Source organism: Pristis pectinata, chromosome 1 (genome assembly GCF_009764475.1).
Source record: "Pristis pectinata isolate sPriPec2 chromosome 1, sPriPec2.1.pri, whole genome shotgun sequence".
NCBI classification, from domain to species: Eukaryota; Metazoa; Chordata; class Chondrichthyes; order Rhinopristiformes; family Pristidae; genus Pristis; species Pristis pectinata.
Window position 1 is genome coordinate 55477703 of NC_067405.1, and position 19209 is coordinate 55496911.

The window sequence follows — 19209 nt, forward strand, 5'->3', positions numbered from 1 at the left end:
CTTGATTAAAATGAGAAACTCACAGTGTGGGTATCACAGATTCAGACCCATGACACATCACTTAATGCCTTAATTGCTGCAGCATTTCTGACTGAGCCCTTTGTGAGTCCTTCTGTGCTTCTGTGACACATGATTGGATCCATCAATGGAAAAAAGATACAGGTTCACAGGAAAGTTGGACACCTCAACATATCCTTATTTCTCCTTTCTGAACTTGAGGTCGAGTTTTAAAGTACCCAGGGAAAGCAAAGTATGATTTAAATGGTCAGAGAATGAAAGGTGTTGCTGTTTAGAGGGACCTGGGTATCCTTGTAATCACTGCAAGTTATCATACAGGTACTGCAAGCAACTTAGAAAGCAAATGTTGGCCTTTATTGCAACAGTTTTGGAGTACAAGACTAAAGACACTTTATGGAATTACATAGGGCGGTGATAAAAATGCAACTGAATTATTGAGTAAAGATCTGGTCTCCCTAATTAAGGAAGGTTATATTTGGGACAGGAGGAGTGCAACAAAGCTTTATCTGATTGATTGCTGGGATGAAGGGCTTTGTGCTATGACAAATGATTAAGCAGACAGGATATATAGTCACTTGAACATAGAACATAGAACACCACAGCGCAGTACAGGCCCTTCAGCCCACAATGTTGTGCTGACATTTTATCCTGCTCTAATATCTATCTAACTCTTCCCTCCCAATTGTTAACCCTTCCCTCCCATTTTTCTATCATTCGTGCAGCCATCTAAGAGTCTGAATCTGAATCTGGAAGCATGAGAGATTATCTCATTGAAACAAACTAACTTCTACAGAACTTGACAGGGTGGAGTAGGCATGATATTTCCCCCAGTTGGAGTAACTGCAAAGTAAGGAGTTGACCATTCAGGACATAGATCCAGAGAGTAATGAATCTTTGGAATTCTCTACCGTTGAGGGCCATGGAGGCTTAGTTGCTGAGTATGTTAAGGCAGAGATGGATAGGGAATATGGGGTTTGTAGTAAAGACCAGCCAGGATCTTATAGAATAGTGAAGGCATGGAGGGCAAATGACCCACTCCTGCTTCCGTATCCTATGTTCTTCAGGATCCAGGTTTGCTTGGAAAACTACATTAGGATTTAACTTTACCCTTCCCTTTCCCCACTCCCCAAAAAACTGTATCTATATTTTCTGATACACCCGGTAAGCATATAACTCCACACCAAGACTGATTTCTCAGGTTAAATAACAATATGTTGTGAGACATAATACTATCAGGATAAAGGAACAATGGGGAAAAGTTTAAGTGGGATCCTTCATAATATAAAGTAGAACTTGGAATGCTTTTATTAATGAATCAAGCATGATCCAATGCTTGATGGGTTGTGACTAGAAGGATACACAGTTGCACCCTTATCCTTTTATTCATTGTATACCAGTGCTAAGGAAGTTAGGGGATTTTCTGTGGATTCAAGTCAATGTGCATCATTTTTGCTAATTACAAGGTAAATGTATCTTGTAGCTTGAAACAAAATCACACACCACAGACATTTAGATGGAACATCTATGAACTTATCTCAATCAAATTCCCAGATATCAAGAAAGATCCACCAATTGCATTCCTAGAAGTTCATGCGGTCCAACTGTAACTTGCATGAACTCAGAAAATTCAAGTGCATCATTAGAGCCTGGGATACACACTTTGCAAAGTCTGCTTTCAAACCTGCAAATTTCTTGACCCTTGCTGGTTGATAAGATAAGATATCTTTATTAGTTACATGTACATAGCAATGTTAAAGCCCTTAAATTTATGCTGTAAAGAACAATAACTATCCTTTCGACTGTTGTGAGTATGCATGTTTACCTGTGAGCCATATTTTTGAAAAGTTCTGAAAACCAGTACACTAACCTGCTGTTGATATCTAATCCTTTGCTAACATTTCCATTGGCAGATTGTATGCTTGCTTGTGTTTGTTGCAATGCAAATTTTACTCCTTGAATTCTTCCTGATTTTGATGTTTTTTTTTGTGAAATTAAGCTGATTTTAAGATTCCTAAATATTATCCAAAGTTATTTCTGAATTCAAATGCCTTAACTGTTCCTGACAGTGGTAGATTCCATGAGGAAATTGCTCTCGATTGCCACTGTTATGACGGCAGTTTACAACAAAGCTATAAAAAAGTCACTAGTATTAAATGCCTATCTGCCTATTTCCTGTTTTTCCATAGGTTCGCAGAGAATATCGAAAGTTCTTCCGTGCAAATGCAGGCAGGAAGATCTATGAATTTACCATTCAAAGAATTGTAAGTTGAAAGAAATTTGTATCTCTCACTGCTGTATAATTTAAAAGCTTTTTGGCTTATTAGGTTTAAAGGCTTATTCATGGCTTCTGGCATGTGGCAAATAAATGCCATAATAAGAAGCAATGATCATTCATGGACAGCAAACAATAGTTGGGTAAAATATAATTGTAATTTTATCATCTGGAGGTGAAGTTTAATCTAAAAAATATATTAAGCTAATGTTAGCTGTACCACTCGGAGAAAAACAAATACTGGTTTGAGAGTATCTGCAAACAGAAACCTACTAAAATCTGTACTTAATGTGGTTAATATGCAGTTTCAGGTGCCAGAGCTATATTCTCGATGCCAGAGAAAAATTGGGTTTCTTTGATTCTACCATTTTACATGAGTCAACCTAGATTGATAGAAATTTCCCCTCAAGGTCAGAGCTGTTCAATTGAACTCCAAAGTAGTTATTGAGCTTTGATTGTAAACCAGCAATTTGCACTGACTCCAGGAGCTGTTAAGCTGAGGTCCTACCTGCTTTTCCAGGTGGATGTTAAGGATCCCAGGATACTCTGGAGACTAAACCAAATGTAAAAATTGCTTTATTCAAGTCAAACAAATTACACCAAAAATGTGATCCTTTCTTAAGTAAAAATAAACTATCAGTAAAGACAAGAATTAGGGGCACAATTATAAATACTTAGAATCTGTGATAAGGCTTTCCCGTATAAAATGTGGTGTTAAAGTGCAATGATTGTTATTTTGTGTATGGTTTTCTAACTGTGCAATGAAAGATCTAATAGGGCCCTAAAAGCCTCTGTGTCTGCTGGTCTTTATTCATTTGCAAGAATCCAGTTTCAACATTAGCTATTTAAAGTGCCATGTCATGGAGGTCAGGGAAAGGTTATTTCCAGATATGTGGGTTATTTCCAGATATGTGGATTTTTTCCAATCTGGAATCAGTCCCAAGCCAAAAGACTAAGTGCTGAAGTTTCCAAGTGTTCAAACATTGGGGTAGGTGGGGATGGGAAGAAGGGCAAAGAGTACGTTGTTGTCACCCTGTCGTAGAACTCCAGACCTAATTGAGGAATCACAGGATCAATGAGACCACCCCCTTATATAATGCACGAATCCTGAAACCAGAGTATTTTATCTCTGCAGGCCATCAAATGTCACCATCATTCCTTGGTCTGGGGGGGTGGGGGGTGCAAAGTACTGTTGTGCTGGCAAAGAAATTTGTTTTCCATTGACATGTATTCTATTTTGGAAAACAGTATGTGAAAAAGCAATGTCCTCGGAGAAAATGGTTACTGATCCTGACTTGCCTTGTCAATAGACACTGACTGGAATGTACTACTTTTATATTAATCCAGATACAGAAGTATTTTGTGGATCTGAAGAATAAGTTGCCTTCACTGTCCCCAACAGAGAAGACTTGGCCTGTGAGACCTTACCTTTTCCTGGACAATACACACACAGAGCTGAAGAGGATCTTCCACCTGTGGAGGGTAAAAAAACAAAATTACATTTGTTGGATATTAATAGTTAAATACAGATTCTTTGGTGCATTTTTCCTCTCCCAACCTCACCAACTTGACCCAACCATTCACTCCACCTGCACTCCATCTATTTGTTCGAATCCTACCCCCATCGCCTCCATTCTCTGCCCATTCACTTGCCCCCTCCCCATTTGCTTGATTACCCCATTCCCTCAACCACCATTCTTGTGATGCCCCCCCTCCCCAAGCTCTTGACTCCCCATTCCCCCCTTTCTAGCCTTATTACCAAACCCACCCTAAGTGTAGCGGTTAGCATAATGCTTTACAGTGCCAGCGACCCGGGTTCAATTCCTGCCACTGTCTGTAAGGAGTTCGTACGTTTTCCCCGTGTCTGCGTGGGTTTCCTCCCACATTCCAAAGACGTACAGGTTAGGAAGTTGTGGGCATGCTATATTGGTGCCGGAAGCGTGGCAACACTTGCAGGCTGCCCCTAGAATATTCCACACAAAAAAGATGCATTTCACTGTGTGTTTCAATGTACATGTGACTAATAAACAAATCTTATCTTATCTTCTTTCCAAATTCCATTCCCCTGAATATGAGTTCTGATCTCAGGACTCTTTGGTTTCGGCATCCCTGAACCTCGAAGTTGAGAAAAATTATTAAGATTCTTCTTCCTTAATGCAAGTCAATGATTTCTGAAGTAATGTGCACATGCATGAATGCTTATTGAGGGCATGATGAGGAATGCCTGGTGCACTGGTCTCTTCCAGCTTTTTCATTGTTTGCAAATACCAGCAAAACTGAATGCTCTATTCTGAAGCTGGGAGGAATTAGTTAATGATTTAGAAAGATTCAAGATTTGCTTTTGTTGTAAAACATTGTGCAGAATGCCATCAGATCTTACAGATAGGAAAGCAAAAGTCACAGGGCTATATGCAAGTCATTCCACATTGATGATCTTAACTCAATTGTACAGTATAGACCGAATACACAGCAAGTTCTATGAATGGTGTTTTTAAAAATGATTACTTTACCTTTTTAATTTGTAATAATGTGTTCTAGTGGCATTAGTTGAGAGCGAAATAACACAAGCTCACATGACTTGTTGGACAGCATATATGCTGAAGTGCATTGTTTACTCTTGGCTCAAAGTATAATGTAGACAAAAGTGAAAAGAGAATTTTTAAACAAGATTTGCAACCAATTATTGTTATTTCCAGTGCAAGAAATACAGGGATCAGTTCACTGACCAAAAGAGAGCTACTTTTGAGGAGAAGCTTGAGGCAAGTGAGCTGTTCAAGGACAAAAAAGCTTTGTACACCAACAGGTAAGAGCTGATGTCAGCCATCATGTGCAACAGTTTGTGAAGTGTCTTTGATATGCACCATGCTTTAAAACTGAATAAGTAATCATTCCTATACTGCTGTAATGAACAATAATGTAGTTCAATGCAGATAAACTGATTTTGGTTGTGTGATTAATGAAATCCTTTAAATCTACTAAAGAAAGATACCTTTTTATTTCAAAGAAAGGTAGTAATTAAATCACTGAAATTACCATGCAAAAAGACCTCTATGAGCATTTAGCTATTCTCTAACATAAGTATTTTGTGCAATTCATTCAAAAGAGTTACAATGATCATCTGGAAGTAACAGGAGCTGTCTGCTCTGGATCCATTTCATTGCTCTTTCCTCACATTGTTTCACATTCTTTCTTTTCAAATTCTTGTCTAGCTTGCTCTTAAATAGTATTTTATTTTCTGCTTTAACGACCTACTACGACAACTCATTCATCATCTAGTAGGTTTCATTGTGAAGACAAACCTCTATTCTTAAGTGTCAATGATGAGACCTTGTGTCTTGATTCACAATACTTGGAAATAATGTTTCATTACCTGCTGTCTAAAAATCTTTTCAAAGTTTTGAGAAAAAAATCTTTAATTTTCTCTGCTCCACTGAAAAGTAACCAAGTTTTATGGATCTATTCTTCAGAATTATAATCCCTATCTTCTGGTGTCGCCCCATAAACCTTCACTGCACCATTTCAATCAATCTGGTGATTTTCCTGTGATGGAATGTCCACAGCTACACACAACTCAAATTTTGGCCTGATCAGTATGTTGTAGAAATTAAACATCATTGCTTTGATTTTATGTTCCTTTCCCCTTTTCATAAAACCAAGAATCCATTTGGCTTGTATGCCAATGTACAATCTCTACTCCTGAGTGTAATGTATCTCTACTACGAACATAATGTTAGCAGACTCCTGTATGTTTTATCAGGTATCAGTGCAGTTCAGTAAGCCATTGAACCACAAAGACAAGATTGCTAACAGATTCAGCCTGCTCTGAATTGCGTAATCTCAGATATGATTATCATAATTCCTAATTTGACAGATATTCAGTAAATACCAGTGGAAAGAGCATGAGATGATGGAATATGATGAAACAATCAATATCTTTACATTAAAAATAGCTGCTCAGCTAAGGTGACATACCCCACCTGTACCTGGAACTGAATCCAGCAAGTTGGTGCCTTTCAGAGAGGAGGTAGCAAACTTTCCTTTCAAAAATGGTGGTCAAATAGCTGTAATAGAGTTTAAGCCACTTCAAGTTTGCCATAGGAGCAGTTGTCTGATCAGATGAATTTCTTTATATTTATTTTCTGAAAGAAAATAGGTTAAGATAAAGACCAAAAAAAAATTAAAGGAATTGATAGCAAAAATATTGCTGTTTACTGATTAATTTGATGAGAATTGATTGGGAATTGTGCATATCACTCCTGAACTCTTTGACTAGACGGTGAACTTTACTCCAGTATTTGATGTTCTGGTTAATTGAAAAGAATGTGATGACACAGATATGTAAAGGGTGAGAATTTCAGTTCTGGAATTTTCTCTCTGCAGCGTTCCACAACCCTTTCAAGGAGATTATCTGGAAATCAGTAAGAACCCCAAATACCAGAAGCTAAATGGTGCGGTGGATGAGAAGATACTTCTGGCAGATGTTGTAAGCAAAATTAATAGAGCTAATGGCAAGGTAAGAGGAGGTTTGTTTTATGCAATGTTTTTTTTATCCTTCATTGAGATGTCAAGGCCAGTATTTATTGTTGAGAAGATTGTGGTGAACTGCCTTCTTAAACCACTGCAGTCTACATTTAGCAGTTCAATATAACTGAGGACAACTGTTCAGAGTCAATTGTTTACAGGTCAAACCAGATGTGGCTGGCTAGTTTCCAATGCCATGGTCAGTGGTGAAATAGAGGGTTTGTTTACAACAATGTAGTAGTTTGCTGGTTACCATTACTGATATTAGATTTTTCTTTTCAGGTTTATTCAAGTAACTGAAATAAATTACCCAGCTGGTATGATGGGATTTGAATTCGTGTCTGGATTACTAGTTCAGTACTACAGCCACTATGTACCATGTCCTATTTTGTGAGCCTGGAATAGTCTCAATGAAGATGTTCTGCCTCAAGACATTTTCTAAATTTGGTTGCCTCAGTATAGAGAGAGCATGATTGCTCTGGAGAGGGCGCGGAGGAGATTCACCAGGATGTTGCCTTGGATGGAGTTTCTCAGTTATGAGGAGAAACTGGGTGGGATTGCTTTTCTCTGGAGTGGAAAAGGCTGTGGGGAAGTCTGATAGAGGCACATAAAGTTATGCGAGGCATAATTGGATAGACAGTAGTAAATTTATTTCCCAAAGCTGAGGTTTATGGTGAAGAGTAAAAGGTTTAGAGGGGATATAAGGAAGAATCTTTTTTCACCTAGAATGTGGTTGCAGTTCAGAGTGCAGTGCCTGAGAGGGTGGTGGAGGCACAGACTCTCAGAACATTTAAGAAGTATCAAGCAAGCATTTGAGTCATCAAGGGACAGAAAGCTATGGACCAACTGCTGGTAAAAGGGATTAGTAGGATTACTTGATGGTTGGCAGGGACAGGGTGGGCTGAAGAGCCTGTTTCTGACTCCATGACTGGACATAAACCGCAAAAAGCTCATTTATGTGAATGTAAATTCTGCAGCTCCTTGGAAATTCTGGGCAATGGTATCTGTACTATGATCACAACTTAAATTGGAAAAGCAGGATGTCTGGTGATGCAATGGATAAATAAGAGTATGAGATTCATTACTGGCTGGTGTGGAGCTATGAGGTCTGCTTCTTGACTCTGGCCCACAATGATTCAGTTCATCTCCCGTGGGCCACGGGTGATGGTAACACAGTCTCGGTGCCTCTGGTGTATAATTTATGTATAATTTATGTTTTTCTTGTGAATATTGTGTGTCTGATGCTCTGTGCCTATGATGCTGCTGCAAGTAAGTGTTTCATTGCACCTGTGCATACGTGCATATGACAATAAACTTGTCTTTGATTTTGAATAAAAAGACCAGGTTCCTGTTGCTGTTAAGTGAACATCTGTTAAAGGTACATGGATGTTTACTCCACCACCCATATTCTGATATTAGAAATAGTCACCATGGTGATATATTAGAGGGTTGTCACCACCCATGGAACGATCAGCACCTTCCAGAAAGGATGGGAGAAGGAGAGGGAAAATAGCAAGATAAACTGTTTTGTTCTACTTATGATCATTGAAAAGTTTGGATGAAATGTCATTTGGCACTCTCAGTCACAGAGAGTAAGTGTGTTACTGGCATGGTTAAATACACATTCCAGTTTTGCCCCAAACAAATACAGATTATTATCTCACCTCCAGTTATAATCATGTGAGTGACCTCTAAGAATGCTCTGGCAGGAGTTCTTTCATTTAATGGGTGGGTGGGATTGTCAGTAACATGCAAATCAGGACACCTGGAAACCATCCAGTTCCTTTTTAAAGTTCTGGGCCATATACACCTAAAGGAAGTTCTGGTCTCAACACAATTATTTGGTCATCAGCATGAGTCAAGTCTGCACTAAAATTTATGCGAAAATCACACTAAGCTTGTAGGTTGTTTCAAGCCCTGATCCTTGTGACCCTACTTTTAATGACATCTGTCCTTGCTTGATAAAGGGAACTCCGAGGATCTTCTTATTAACCAAGAGCAACTTCATCATTGCTGATCAAAAGTCAGGCCAGATCAAATCCACCATTCCCGTGATGGACATCACAAGTGTGTCTGTGAGCAAGCAAACAGATGGACTCTTTGCTGTACACCTCAAAGAGGTAAGGGCTCCATGATAACACACTAGACGTTCAATTGTATAATACAGAAATGAGTAAAATAACTGCAGCAGTGTCTGTAACCTAAATAAATATCTTGTTCTTTGTTGCTTTGAAATTTTGAAGAAGAATTTAGAGGAACAGGGATAATGCCTTATGATTTTTATTTTCTCCTCATCTATGTTGATTTATGTGTTATTTGAAGAATTACTGCAAAACTCTCATTTGAGTTAATTCTATAGATGCTAGCAATTTGTTTGGACCAGGACAATATCTTGTTAAAACTTTTGAAAGACATATATTTAAATAAGAGACATGAAAAAATAATAGCAGCATGAGTAGGCCATCTGGCTTTTCGAGACTGCTGCACCACTCAATCCAACCATGGCCATACTTCTGCTATTTCCCCATACCTCTTTGTGTCTTTTGTATCAAGATGCATCTATCGATTACTTGTGAAATATATTCATTACCTTGGCTTCCAGTGCCTTAAGTGGTAGAGAGTTTCACAGGTTCCCTACACTCTGACTGAAGAAATTTCTCCTTATCCCAGTCCTCAATGTATAAACCCACGTCCTGAGACTGTGACACTTGGTTCAAGACTTGCCAACCAGGGGAAACATCCTCCTTGCAGCCAACTTGTCAAGCTCTGTTGGAGTTTTGTACATTTCAATGAGACCTCATTCTTGTAAATTATAATGAAAACTGTCCTCGTCAACCTGATCTCTCCTCATGACAGTCCTGCCATCTCAGGAACCTTCAGTCCACTCCCTCTATGGCAAGTACATCATTTCTTGGGTAAGGAAACCAAAACTGCACACAACACTTCATGTGTGGTCTCAACAAGCCCTTTATAGTAGTATTAAGACATCCTTGCTTCTGCATTCAAAACCTCTTGCAATGAAATTCAACATATAATTTTCCATCTTCAGTGCTTATTGCATATTTGCTTTCAGTGACTGGTATACAAGGACACCTGTGAATCATGTGAAATTAATTTTGGAATCAACTATCAATATGTGTAAACTAATTACATTTTATTTTATACAGTGAAAATTCCACTTGTATGTAAGAGTACTAAGTGGCCTCATTTTTTTATTTCATTCTACACCTTTTTCTATGACTGCATGTAACTTATGAAATACTGTATGGACCGATGGTGCTACAATTCAGAAAGCTCTAGGCGTTTGGGTTTTGATTTGTATCAAATTAGACGATCTGCCCTGCCCTGCATCAACTGATCTCTGCTCGCAGAGCAAACGTTGGGATGTTAAGTGGGAAGAGGACATGTCTTCAGGAGAAATTTAGGTTCACCAGAAAAGGGCCAAAAAGATCAATAAACTTGTGGCCTACAGGTGCCCAGCTGGTGTCACTGTCTGGGAGAGAATTGAAGAAGAAGGTGCCCTATTTATCATATGAACATGTGGTATAGTTTTTAATACAAGAGTGAAGGACTGGGACAATTGTCTGTTGGTGATACTGCAGTGATCTCACTTGGATATAAATGCTTATACACAATATCAGAATGCTGAAGTTCTGAAACAGAAAAAAATACAAATGTTAAGACCTAGAAAATACCCATTGACTAAAGGTCAGAGTGCAAATAATTAGATCGCCATGATTTCATTGAATGGTGGACCAGATTCCAGAAGCCTTCTGCAATTTCCAAGGTCCTAATTGACAGCTTGTTGGTCCTGATGCAGGGTCTCGACCCGAAATGTCAGCAATTCCTTTCCCACCGCAGATGCGTGACCCGCTGAGTTCCTCCAACAATTTGTTTTTTGCTTCAGATTCCAGCATTTGCAGCCTCTTGTATCTCCACAGTTCTGAGCCACTTTTTAGTTTGTGGTTAAAGAATGAATCATACTTCTTCTTATAGAAAGAACAAATTCTAACTCCACTTAAGTTAAAACATCGCCAACATCAATTACCTCATAGAAAAGAATGTATTCAACTTCCGACTGGGAAATAATATTCATGAACTTTATAAAATTGAATTGCTTGGGTTACAATTGGAAGCAATGCAAGGACTTCCAACTATAATGGAAAACCAGCTGAACAAAGGGACTTTTATGGCAGGATATGTGAGTTTGAAATAGTTGATTTATTTGGTGAAGATGAACATTAATTGTACCTTGTAATAATGTTAACGTAAACAAAGTTCCTTTAGGTTATTCTCTCTAACAGGCTATTCAAGTCCAATGAATTAGCCATGTTATAATCAGAATCAGGTTTATCATCGCTGACGTATGTTGTGAAATTTGTTGTTTTGCGGCAGCAGTACAGTGCAAGACATAAAAATTACTATAAGTTACAAAAATAAATAAATGGTGAAAAGAGGAGTAACGAGGTAGGGTTCGTTGACTGTTCAGAAGTCCGATGGTGGAGGGGAGGAAGCTGTTCCTAAAACATTGAGTATGGTTCTTCAGGCTCCTGTACCTCCTCCCCGATGGTAGTAACGTGAAGAGGGCATGCCTCAGATGGTGATGGTCCTTAATGATGGATGCTACCTTCTTGAGGCACCACCTCTTGAGATGTCCTCAATGGCAGAAAGGGTTGTGCCCGTGATGGAACTGGCTGAGTCTACAACCCTCTGCAGCCTCTTTCAATCCTGCGCATTGGAGCCTCCATTCCAGGCGGTGATAATAAATTAGAAGAACTGTGCACCAAGAAGTGCCTGTTCAAGTCATTAGGTTTATACCATTTAATGTACGATTGATAATTTACTCTTTGGCATGAGGCTGTCAATGGAGATTTCCTCTGCTTCATCAAGATCTTCCAAGTTGTTAGTTATTGCATATTTTGTACATCTATGCGTTTTGCTGTGAGGAAATCTATAGCATCCAACAAGTGACCAAAATGCTTTGGCTATTGGGAAAATCATGCTGGGTGGCAATACTACTCCCAAATTAATTTCCAAAGAATCCCTAAATTCTTTTGATGCATTTATGAATTATAGCACTCGTGTGGCATGAAGCCCAAGAACGTACAGGTACTATTCCTTAGACTATGTCAACTGCTTTCCAATGACACGGGAGACTCCATGATTCCTGGTGCTTATTGCTAACCAGATCTTTAGTCTAAGTGGAAGAATAGAAGATTTATAAATTCATGGTGTTTTCCTGATTTTAGAGGGTTCCAAAGTGCTTATGGTCAATGAAGTGTTTCTAATGCGTAATCACTTTTATCTTGTTACGGCAGACAATTTGCGTGCAGCAAATGACCACAAACTGATTGGATAATCTGTTTTAAGAATGCTGATTGAAGCATAGATATTGACCAGGAAACTACACAAAGATCCTTGGTCCTTGCACTCCTTTGGATATTCTCAAGGAATATTTTACATCCACCTGAGAAGGCAGACAGGTCTTGATCTACCTTTCACCCAAAGGACGGCACCTCTAACTATGCAGTACTTCATTGCCTGCTTTTTTGTGATCAAGTCTTTGCACTGGAATTTGAACCCACAATCTTAGGATGACGTGAAGATGTGAGTCGAGGCCATTGCATGTAGACATCAGTCAAGACCAGGTTCAGGCATAGCTCAAGTGCTCTCCAGAAGAAAAGGTACCATTGCTGTATACCCAGACTCTTCTGTGAAGATTAGTTACTTGGAGATAATCTACATCTGGCCACAGTTCAGTACATTTAGAATAGGAAGGGGAAAAAAAATTGCAGGTCGAATGCAAGTATAACTTCAACCAAAGAAAAATGTTCATATTTTCCTTGCATCCGCAAAAAGAATTGTACAAGTTCCTTATTGTTAGGTTAAACAGTAACAGGATATATATTTAGTCTCAAGTTGTTTTTAATAAGAACGTCTTGGTTCTCATCTGTTCTGGGAACTTCATAAATGTATTTCAGAGACTTGGCTACAGAGAATGGTTCAAGACCTCAGAATAATGAAACAATTCTAGAGACAACTATCTAAAAGTCCCCTGGAATAAAAGGCTGCTGACCTAATGTGAACATAGTGTGTGATTAACCTTTCACTGTAAAGATCTTGTGGCTGTGAAGTTTATTACTAAATGCAGTTTTTGCCTGATTCTTTAACCTAGTCTTAAAGTTCCCTGAATTGTATTCCTTTACAGTTTACAAAGTGCTGAACAATTGTGCAATGCTTTTTAAATAAAAAGAGGCAGTGTAGACAGAAATTCAGGTCAATGCCACCCAGTCTGGTCAATCCAAGTTGGTGAAAGTTAAACAGGGGCACATGAAAGGCGGGGCAATGCAGGAGCATGGGCCCCACTCACAATTACATCTAAACAAATGTGCATAACATCAGGTTAAATGCATGCATGAGCATGTTTGCCCTCCAAAAGCAAATTTAAATACATGTGCGTGCTCCAGAGGTCAAAGAACATGAGCTGCTTATTTAAAAATCCAGCAAATAAAGTACAGCTTTGCTGAAACACAATGGAAAATGTTGTATAGGTTTGTTGATTTGTGCAGATTATAAATACAGCAGATTTACTAAATCCGGTTTTAGCATACTGAGGGCCTTGTCCCACATAATATGTACATGCCTTCAGTTACCTGCATCCCATTACAGCCCATTACTTCAGCAGTTTTCTAAATTTGTTGATTACATAGACAAATTAATATCTACTTTAATTGTTCAAAGGTGCATTTGGGTAGGATGTGATCAATTTACGCATGTCCTCAGATTGCCAGGATGTTGAGCTCTACTGGAAGTTGCCATTTTATGCATTGATAATTTATTGGTCAATTTCTGCTGGCTTCCTTAATGATTTGGGAGATTTTCTGCTAGAATAGAAAAAAGTTGCTGCTGCAGAGTGCTGCATACATTTTTTTTTAAAATTCCTATTTTGAAATAATCTGACTAAATATACTATATTGGGAAAAGTATTACATTTAATAACCCTCTGTACTTGCCATAGCAACAAAGTGTAGAGGTCCAGACTTTGCTGTGGAATTAGCACAAGAACACAAGAAGACAGGAGCAGGAGTCGGCAACCTGGCCCCTCAAGCCTGCAGCGCCATTAGTATGTGTACGGTTGATCATGCTGGCCTCAACTCCTCTTCTGTGCCAGTTCTGTGCCCATAACCCACAATTCCTTGATGTTTCAAATATTTATCTATCTCCACCTTAAATACATCTCCACCTTAAAATGCCAGGTATCAGACCATCAGTGTTTCCTGTTCTGAATATGTTATTTGAATACATCTGGCAATGTTGGTTGGGGCAGACAAGCTCACTTTCCCTTAATTTCTTACCAAATGAAATTTAAGTAAAAGTGTGATCAGGGAAGAGGTAGAACAGCTTTTTACTTGATGGTGTTTGCTCTGGAAATTAATATTTTTTTACAAAAAAAGAGAAACATTCTGTCATTAAAGTAGTCCAAGACTCAGGCTTGGGGGGGTTTCTCAACATTTGCTTGCCGAAGACCCACCGTTGTCATACTCACATTGTGCGGTTAAAATGGGGTTCTGCTGTAGTCTTCGTTTATTTTTACAAGAGACTTTCATGGAGATATAGTTATGTGTGAGCTCCTTCTAGTGACAGGAAAATATATTGCATTCTTGTTCTTTGCATAGGACTACTTTGTAGTAATATTTTACAAAAATGTATGTTTTTAATTAAAGCTGTGTGTGGTGAAGAATGGAACACTTTTTTCCTTTTTTTTTCCTCATTCAATATTTCTCAGTTATTCGACTTCCATTCAACAGAATGAGAAGCAGGGCAATGCTGCTTGCTAAAAGCCACATTATGGACACTTTGCCCAGTGAATCTGGAACTATTGCTTGTTTCTTGCCGGGAGAATCCTCGAAGCCAGCAGAGACAAAAAAGTTTTTGGGTTTGAGTGGAAATCTCAGGGTTGAAGGTAATAGGGTACTGGTCAGTATCTGGGATTAGGGCTTGGTGCCAGAGAATGAATACTTTATGCACTACCTGCAGGAACACTAACTCCAGCTTTCTTTTAATCACAGGGCTCCACTGCGGCTACTAAGGGCGATTTTCTATTCACCAGTGACCGTTTGATTGAGATAATTACCAAGCTTTATCGTACAATATTCTTCAAAACCAACCAGAAGATAGCTGTTGAGATAAACAATGAGTAAGTTCTGATTTTCATTTTAGGAAAAGAAAGGGAAAGACTCATGAAGTTATAGATCTGTTAAACATGCTGGAAATTAACACAAAGTTGTTCAAGACCTGAGAAAGAATGGAACATGACTTTTATTGGAATAAGTGCTTGGTTCTGAGCATCCTCAGGAAAGATGTATCAGTTTTACAGAGGTGGAACACAAAACTCTTTTCCCCCATTCTTTTATTCCCTTTCCCTCCATTTCTATGACAAACACAATTCCCATCAGAAATTAAAGTCAAAGATGAGTTTATTGTCATATGAACTAGTACATGTATGCACAGGTACAATGAAAATCTTACTTGCAGCAGCATCACAGGCACATAACATCATATAAGCAGCATTCGCAACAAAAACATAAACATAAATTATGCACAATTTTTACAAGAAAGAACATAGGAGGCCCTGCCTCAAGAAGGCAACATCCATCATCAAATTCCCCACCGTCCGGGCCATGCCATCTTTTTGCAGCTACCATTGGGCAGGAGGTATAGAAGCCTGAAGTCCCACACCACCAGGTTCAAGAACAGCTACTTCCCTTCAATCATTCAGCAAAACCCTAATCACCACTACAGTTTAACAACAGTGACCACTCTGACCACTTTGCACTAAAATGACTTTGTTTTAATTTTGTTCTCATTGTGTTTCTTGTCTTGTAAAAATTGTGTATAATTTATGTTTAATTTATATTTTTCTTGTGAATGCTACTTATATGATGCTATGTGCCTGTGATGCTGCTGCAATTAAGTTTTTCATTGCACCCGTGCATACATGTACTTGTACATATAACAATAAACTCAACTTTGACTTTGAAATAGAACAAAAAAAACACAAGGTCCATTTTAGTGCAAAGTGATCAAAGTGGTCATAGTGTTGCTAAACTGTAGTGATTAGGGTTGCGCAGATTAATTCAAGAATCACATAGCTGAAGGGAAGTAGCTGTTCTCGAACCTGGTGGTGTGGGACTTCAGGCTTCTGTACCTCCTGCCCGATTGTAGCTGCGAGAAGATGGCATGGCTCGGATGGTGGGGATCTTTGATGATGGATGTTGCCTTCTTGAGGCAGCACCTCCTGTAGATACTACTGATGGTAGTATTTATAGGAGAGACATCATTCAATCTTTATTACCACTCAACTCTGACTTTCAGTTCTCTGAACAGGTCTCCAGATTGATAGTCTGGCCACTACAGCTCTAGTCCACTAGCCACCATGCTCTCATATCTTTACAGGCAAAATATTTTATTGGTATATTCATCAAGAATTTAATTGCTATAATAGGTATCTTTCTGATATTCTAAGTTGCACATTTTTCCAAAGCTACAAATTTCATAAGATGCTGTATATTTCACTTTGCAGCATTATTACGCACCACTACATTTCAATGTCATTTCCATCACACACTTCTAAGCTTTTACAGGTTTCAGGGCATGCTGTAATTGTTGAGCTTCTGTTTAAACCTTTAGGAAGTCGAAGAGTATGTCGCAATATCAAGTCACCTACAAAGGTTTTACATTCACTTTCATGGTTAATTTGGGGAAGTGAATTTGCTGTAATGCTGACATTGTTAGTGGAATCTGAGACACTAGGGACGTTCCATGGTAATTTCCCAGAAAGGAGTGAGGTGTTGTAATTACTTGATTTTAATCTCATTCTTGTGAAGGAGTGATCATTATGGCTAGGATGACAGGAATGTAATTTTATTTTGTAGTGAACAATGGAGGGGCAGATTCTATACTCAATGTGCAGAGCTTATAGTCCAGTTAAAAAAACATATTTTGGCCCTGCCTCTTTGTACTGAAGCAGCATTCTTGTGTTAGGATTCCAAATGAACAATAAATGTAATATAGCAAGAACAAATTTCTCACATTTTTATTAAAAATCATTAAGTCCACTGCTTTATTTTGTCTTTTTTAGATTTCTGGTTCAGTTCAATCAGGACAAAGTCTGTGTGAAGTTTATTCAGGGGACACAGAAAAATGGCAACCTCCCCACATGCAAGAGGAAAAATAATCGTCTCCTGGAGGTCACAGTTCCTTAACTGCAAATCCTGAGCTTTCTGGGACAATTTATTGCTGCACATATGATTATATATTTTTTCAGTTAATTTTCTTCTCCTGAGGCTGTGACTGGCTGATAATGGTTAAGCTGTGTAACAGTGGAGTCAATTTATTTTCTATTTCTAAGATTGGTTCTCAAAACTCTTAAAATAAGGGTTTCATTTCACAAATCTCAGGGTGGTAGTTCCTCCATCACTTTGCATCAGAATTACCTGCTTGATGTAATATTAAGCAGTACAGGGCAAGAAAGTCCTGATTTACAAATTGAGATCCGGGAAGAGGGATTATTTTTTGGAAAACTTACCATGTACACAGTAGCCGAATGTCCTCAGTCTGTGCCGTAAATGTCTGTAGTTCTGTGGTTTTATCACATGGCTAGTTTACGTCAACTTGGGCCTGAAGTAGAACACTACATTTGGTTATATTGGCTGTCTGCTGAACTCTCACTGCCAAAGGTCACATGAACCAAAAAGCCACTTGAGTGAGGTATCAGATAGCTGATATTTCAAACCTGTGGAATTACATTAGCCAGCTCCTTCAGGAGAAAGGGTGGGTGAGTATGGGGACATTGGGGATTATTGGGAGAAATCTCTAGATGGGAAACATAAAAGATTTTTAAATGTAAAAGAGATTTGGGAATTTTAACCAGATTCATGAACTTGAACCTAAGCTAGATGCCTGGGTGTGTGGAACATTATAGTTTCAGCTTTCTGCGAGGCAGAAGCTAGCATAAAATGGAGAAAGCAATTTGATTTTTTTTTAAAAATAGTGCAGTAAGAAGCCACAGGTGATTATATTGTAACTTTGCGTACTAGAGATTGTCACTTGGTTATGGGATCAAGCTATCAGTGATCAGACATTTGCTGAACTATGTACAGGAAAATTGCTTGTTTTAATAAGAAATACATTGTATGTATTGTGCAACAAAAAAAACAGGTTTTAAAGTGTTTTGTAAAGGCTATTTATGTTAAATTTCTTTGAGAGTTGCTCAGTACAGGCAGCTGTGTAGAACGCTGCAAAACAACCAGCAGGCCAACAACATTTTTGCTAAATTGCTGCAAGTTATAGAATTCACACTATACAGACTTAAAAAACACTAACAGGAAATGAAATGAAATACGATTCAATAAATCTTTACAAAGTAACTTTTGAGGTAAAGAGATGTAAATAGATTGAGGTCGGTATTGTGATCGTGGTCTGGTTTAATTGTGATGTAATGCTGGTGTGCTGTAATGTTATAATCATATTTTTGTATTTAATGCCTCTTTCAAGCTGATCCTGCCTGCCGAATTTGTGTATCAGACTATGGTCAAAATCAAAGTTAATGCAGCTGATTTATTAATCTTTTATAAATCTGTCAAATTCATGCATCTGTGGTGTCTTCTACTGTGAGTAATCGTACTGAATGTGTGGGATTCAACTCTTGGACATTCAAATGAAGGGCGAGCATCATGAATTAGGAATTACAGAGATTATTTTGGGATTAATTCCATATGCACATGAAACCAAAATAAATGATCAGGTGTAGGCATTGAGACACAGGTGCAGAACACATTTGACTAATAAAATATCAGTCTTCCAAAAAAAAATCAGAAAATTTGACTTTTCTGCCACTCCTTCCTAAAAGAGGACTGTCACCTTCATGGCAACATGTGTAAGTCATGCATTATTGTATTTCAATATAACAGGGCCAATTTATTTTGTGTGTATTTATCTATGGTTTGTGCTACTGAAAGGTGAATCAGAGTTCTTCTGATGCTGGATTATTTTCTATATCTCTGTGCCGAATAAGCTAGGGTGAATGTCAAACTATTGTTGCTTCTATCATCTGAGTGAGGCAAACTCCAACTTTCCTCGCCTGCAATTTAAGTAGAAAAAATTATTAGATGCTAGAATGCCAATTGGAAGGTTAATACTTCAGTGCCCACACATGATATACCTATTATAAAAATGCATGTATATATTAGGAATCTAGAACACACACCTTTTCTAATACACTGCAATTTAGCATGGGAGTTCAGTACCCTATATGTGAAAGTGTTCACTAGCAGTTTTGCATGAATATACAGTTGCTACAAATAATTTTTGAGTCATCGCTGAACATGAGCTTATGG

General features: G+C 38.3%; 1 protein-coding gene across 1 annotated transcript in view; it reads left to right on the forward strand.

Moving 5' to 3' along the window:
* Positions 1–18465, forward strand: part of LOC127572193 (unconventional myosin-Ib-like) — a 204044-nt gene extending 185579 nt beyond the window's left edge. The window contains 7 exon segments of the mRNA XM_052019109.1: positions 2205–2279; positions 3638–3772; positions 4987–5093; positions 6671–6803; positions 8779–8931; positions 14881–15008; positions 16953–18465. Coding sequence (XP_051875069.1) covers positions 2205–2279; positions 3638–3772; positions 4987–5093; positions 6671–6803; positions 8779–8931; positions 14881–15008; positions 16953–17076 — 855 coding nt within the window. The 3' untranslated portion in view covers positions 17077–18465.
* The last annotated feature ends 744 nt before the right edge of the window (positions 18466–19209 follow it).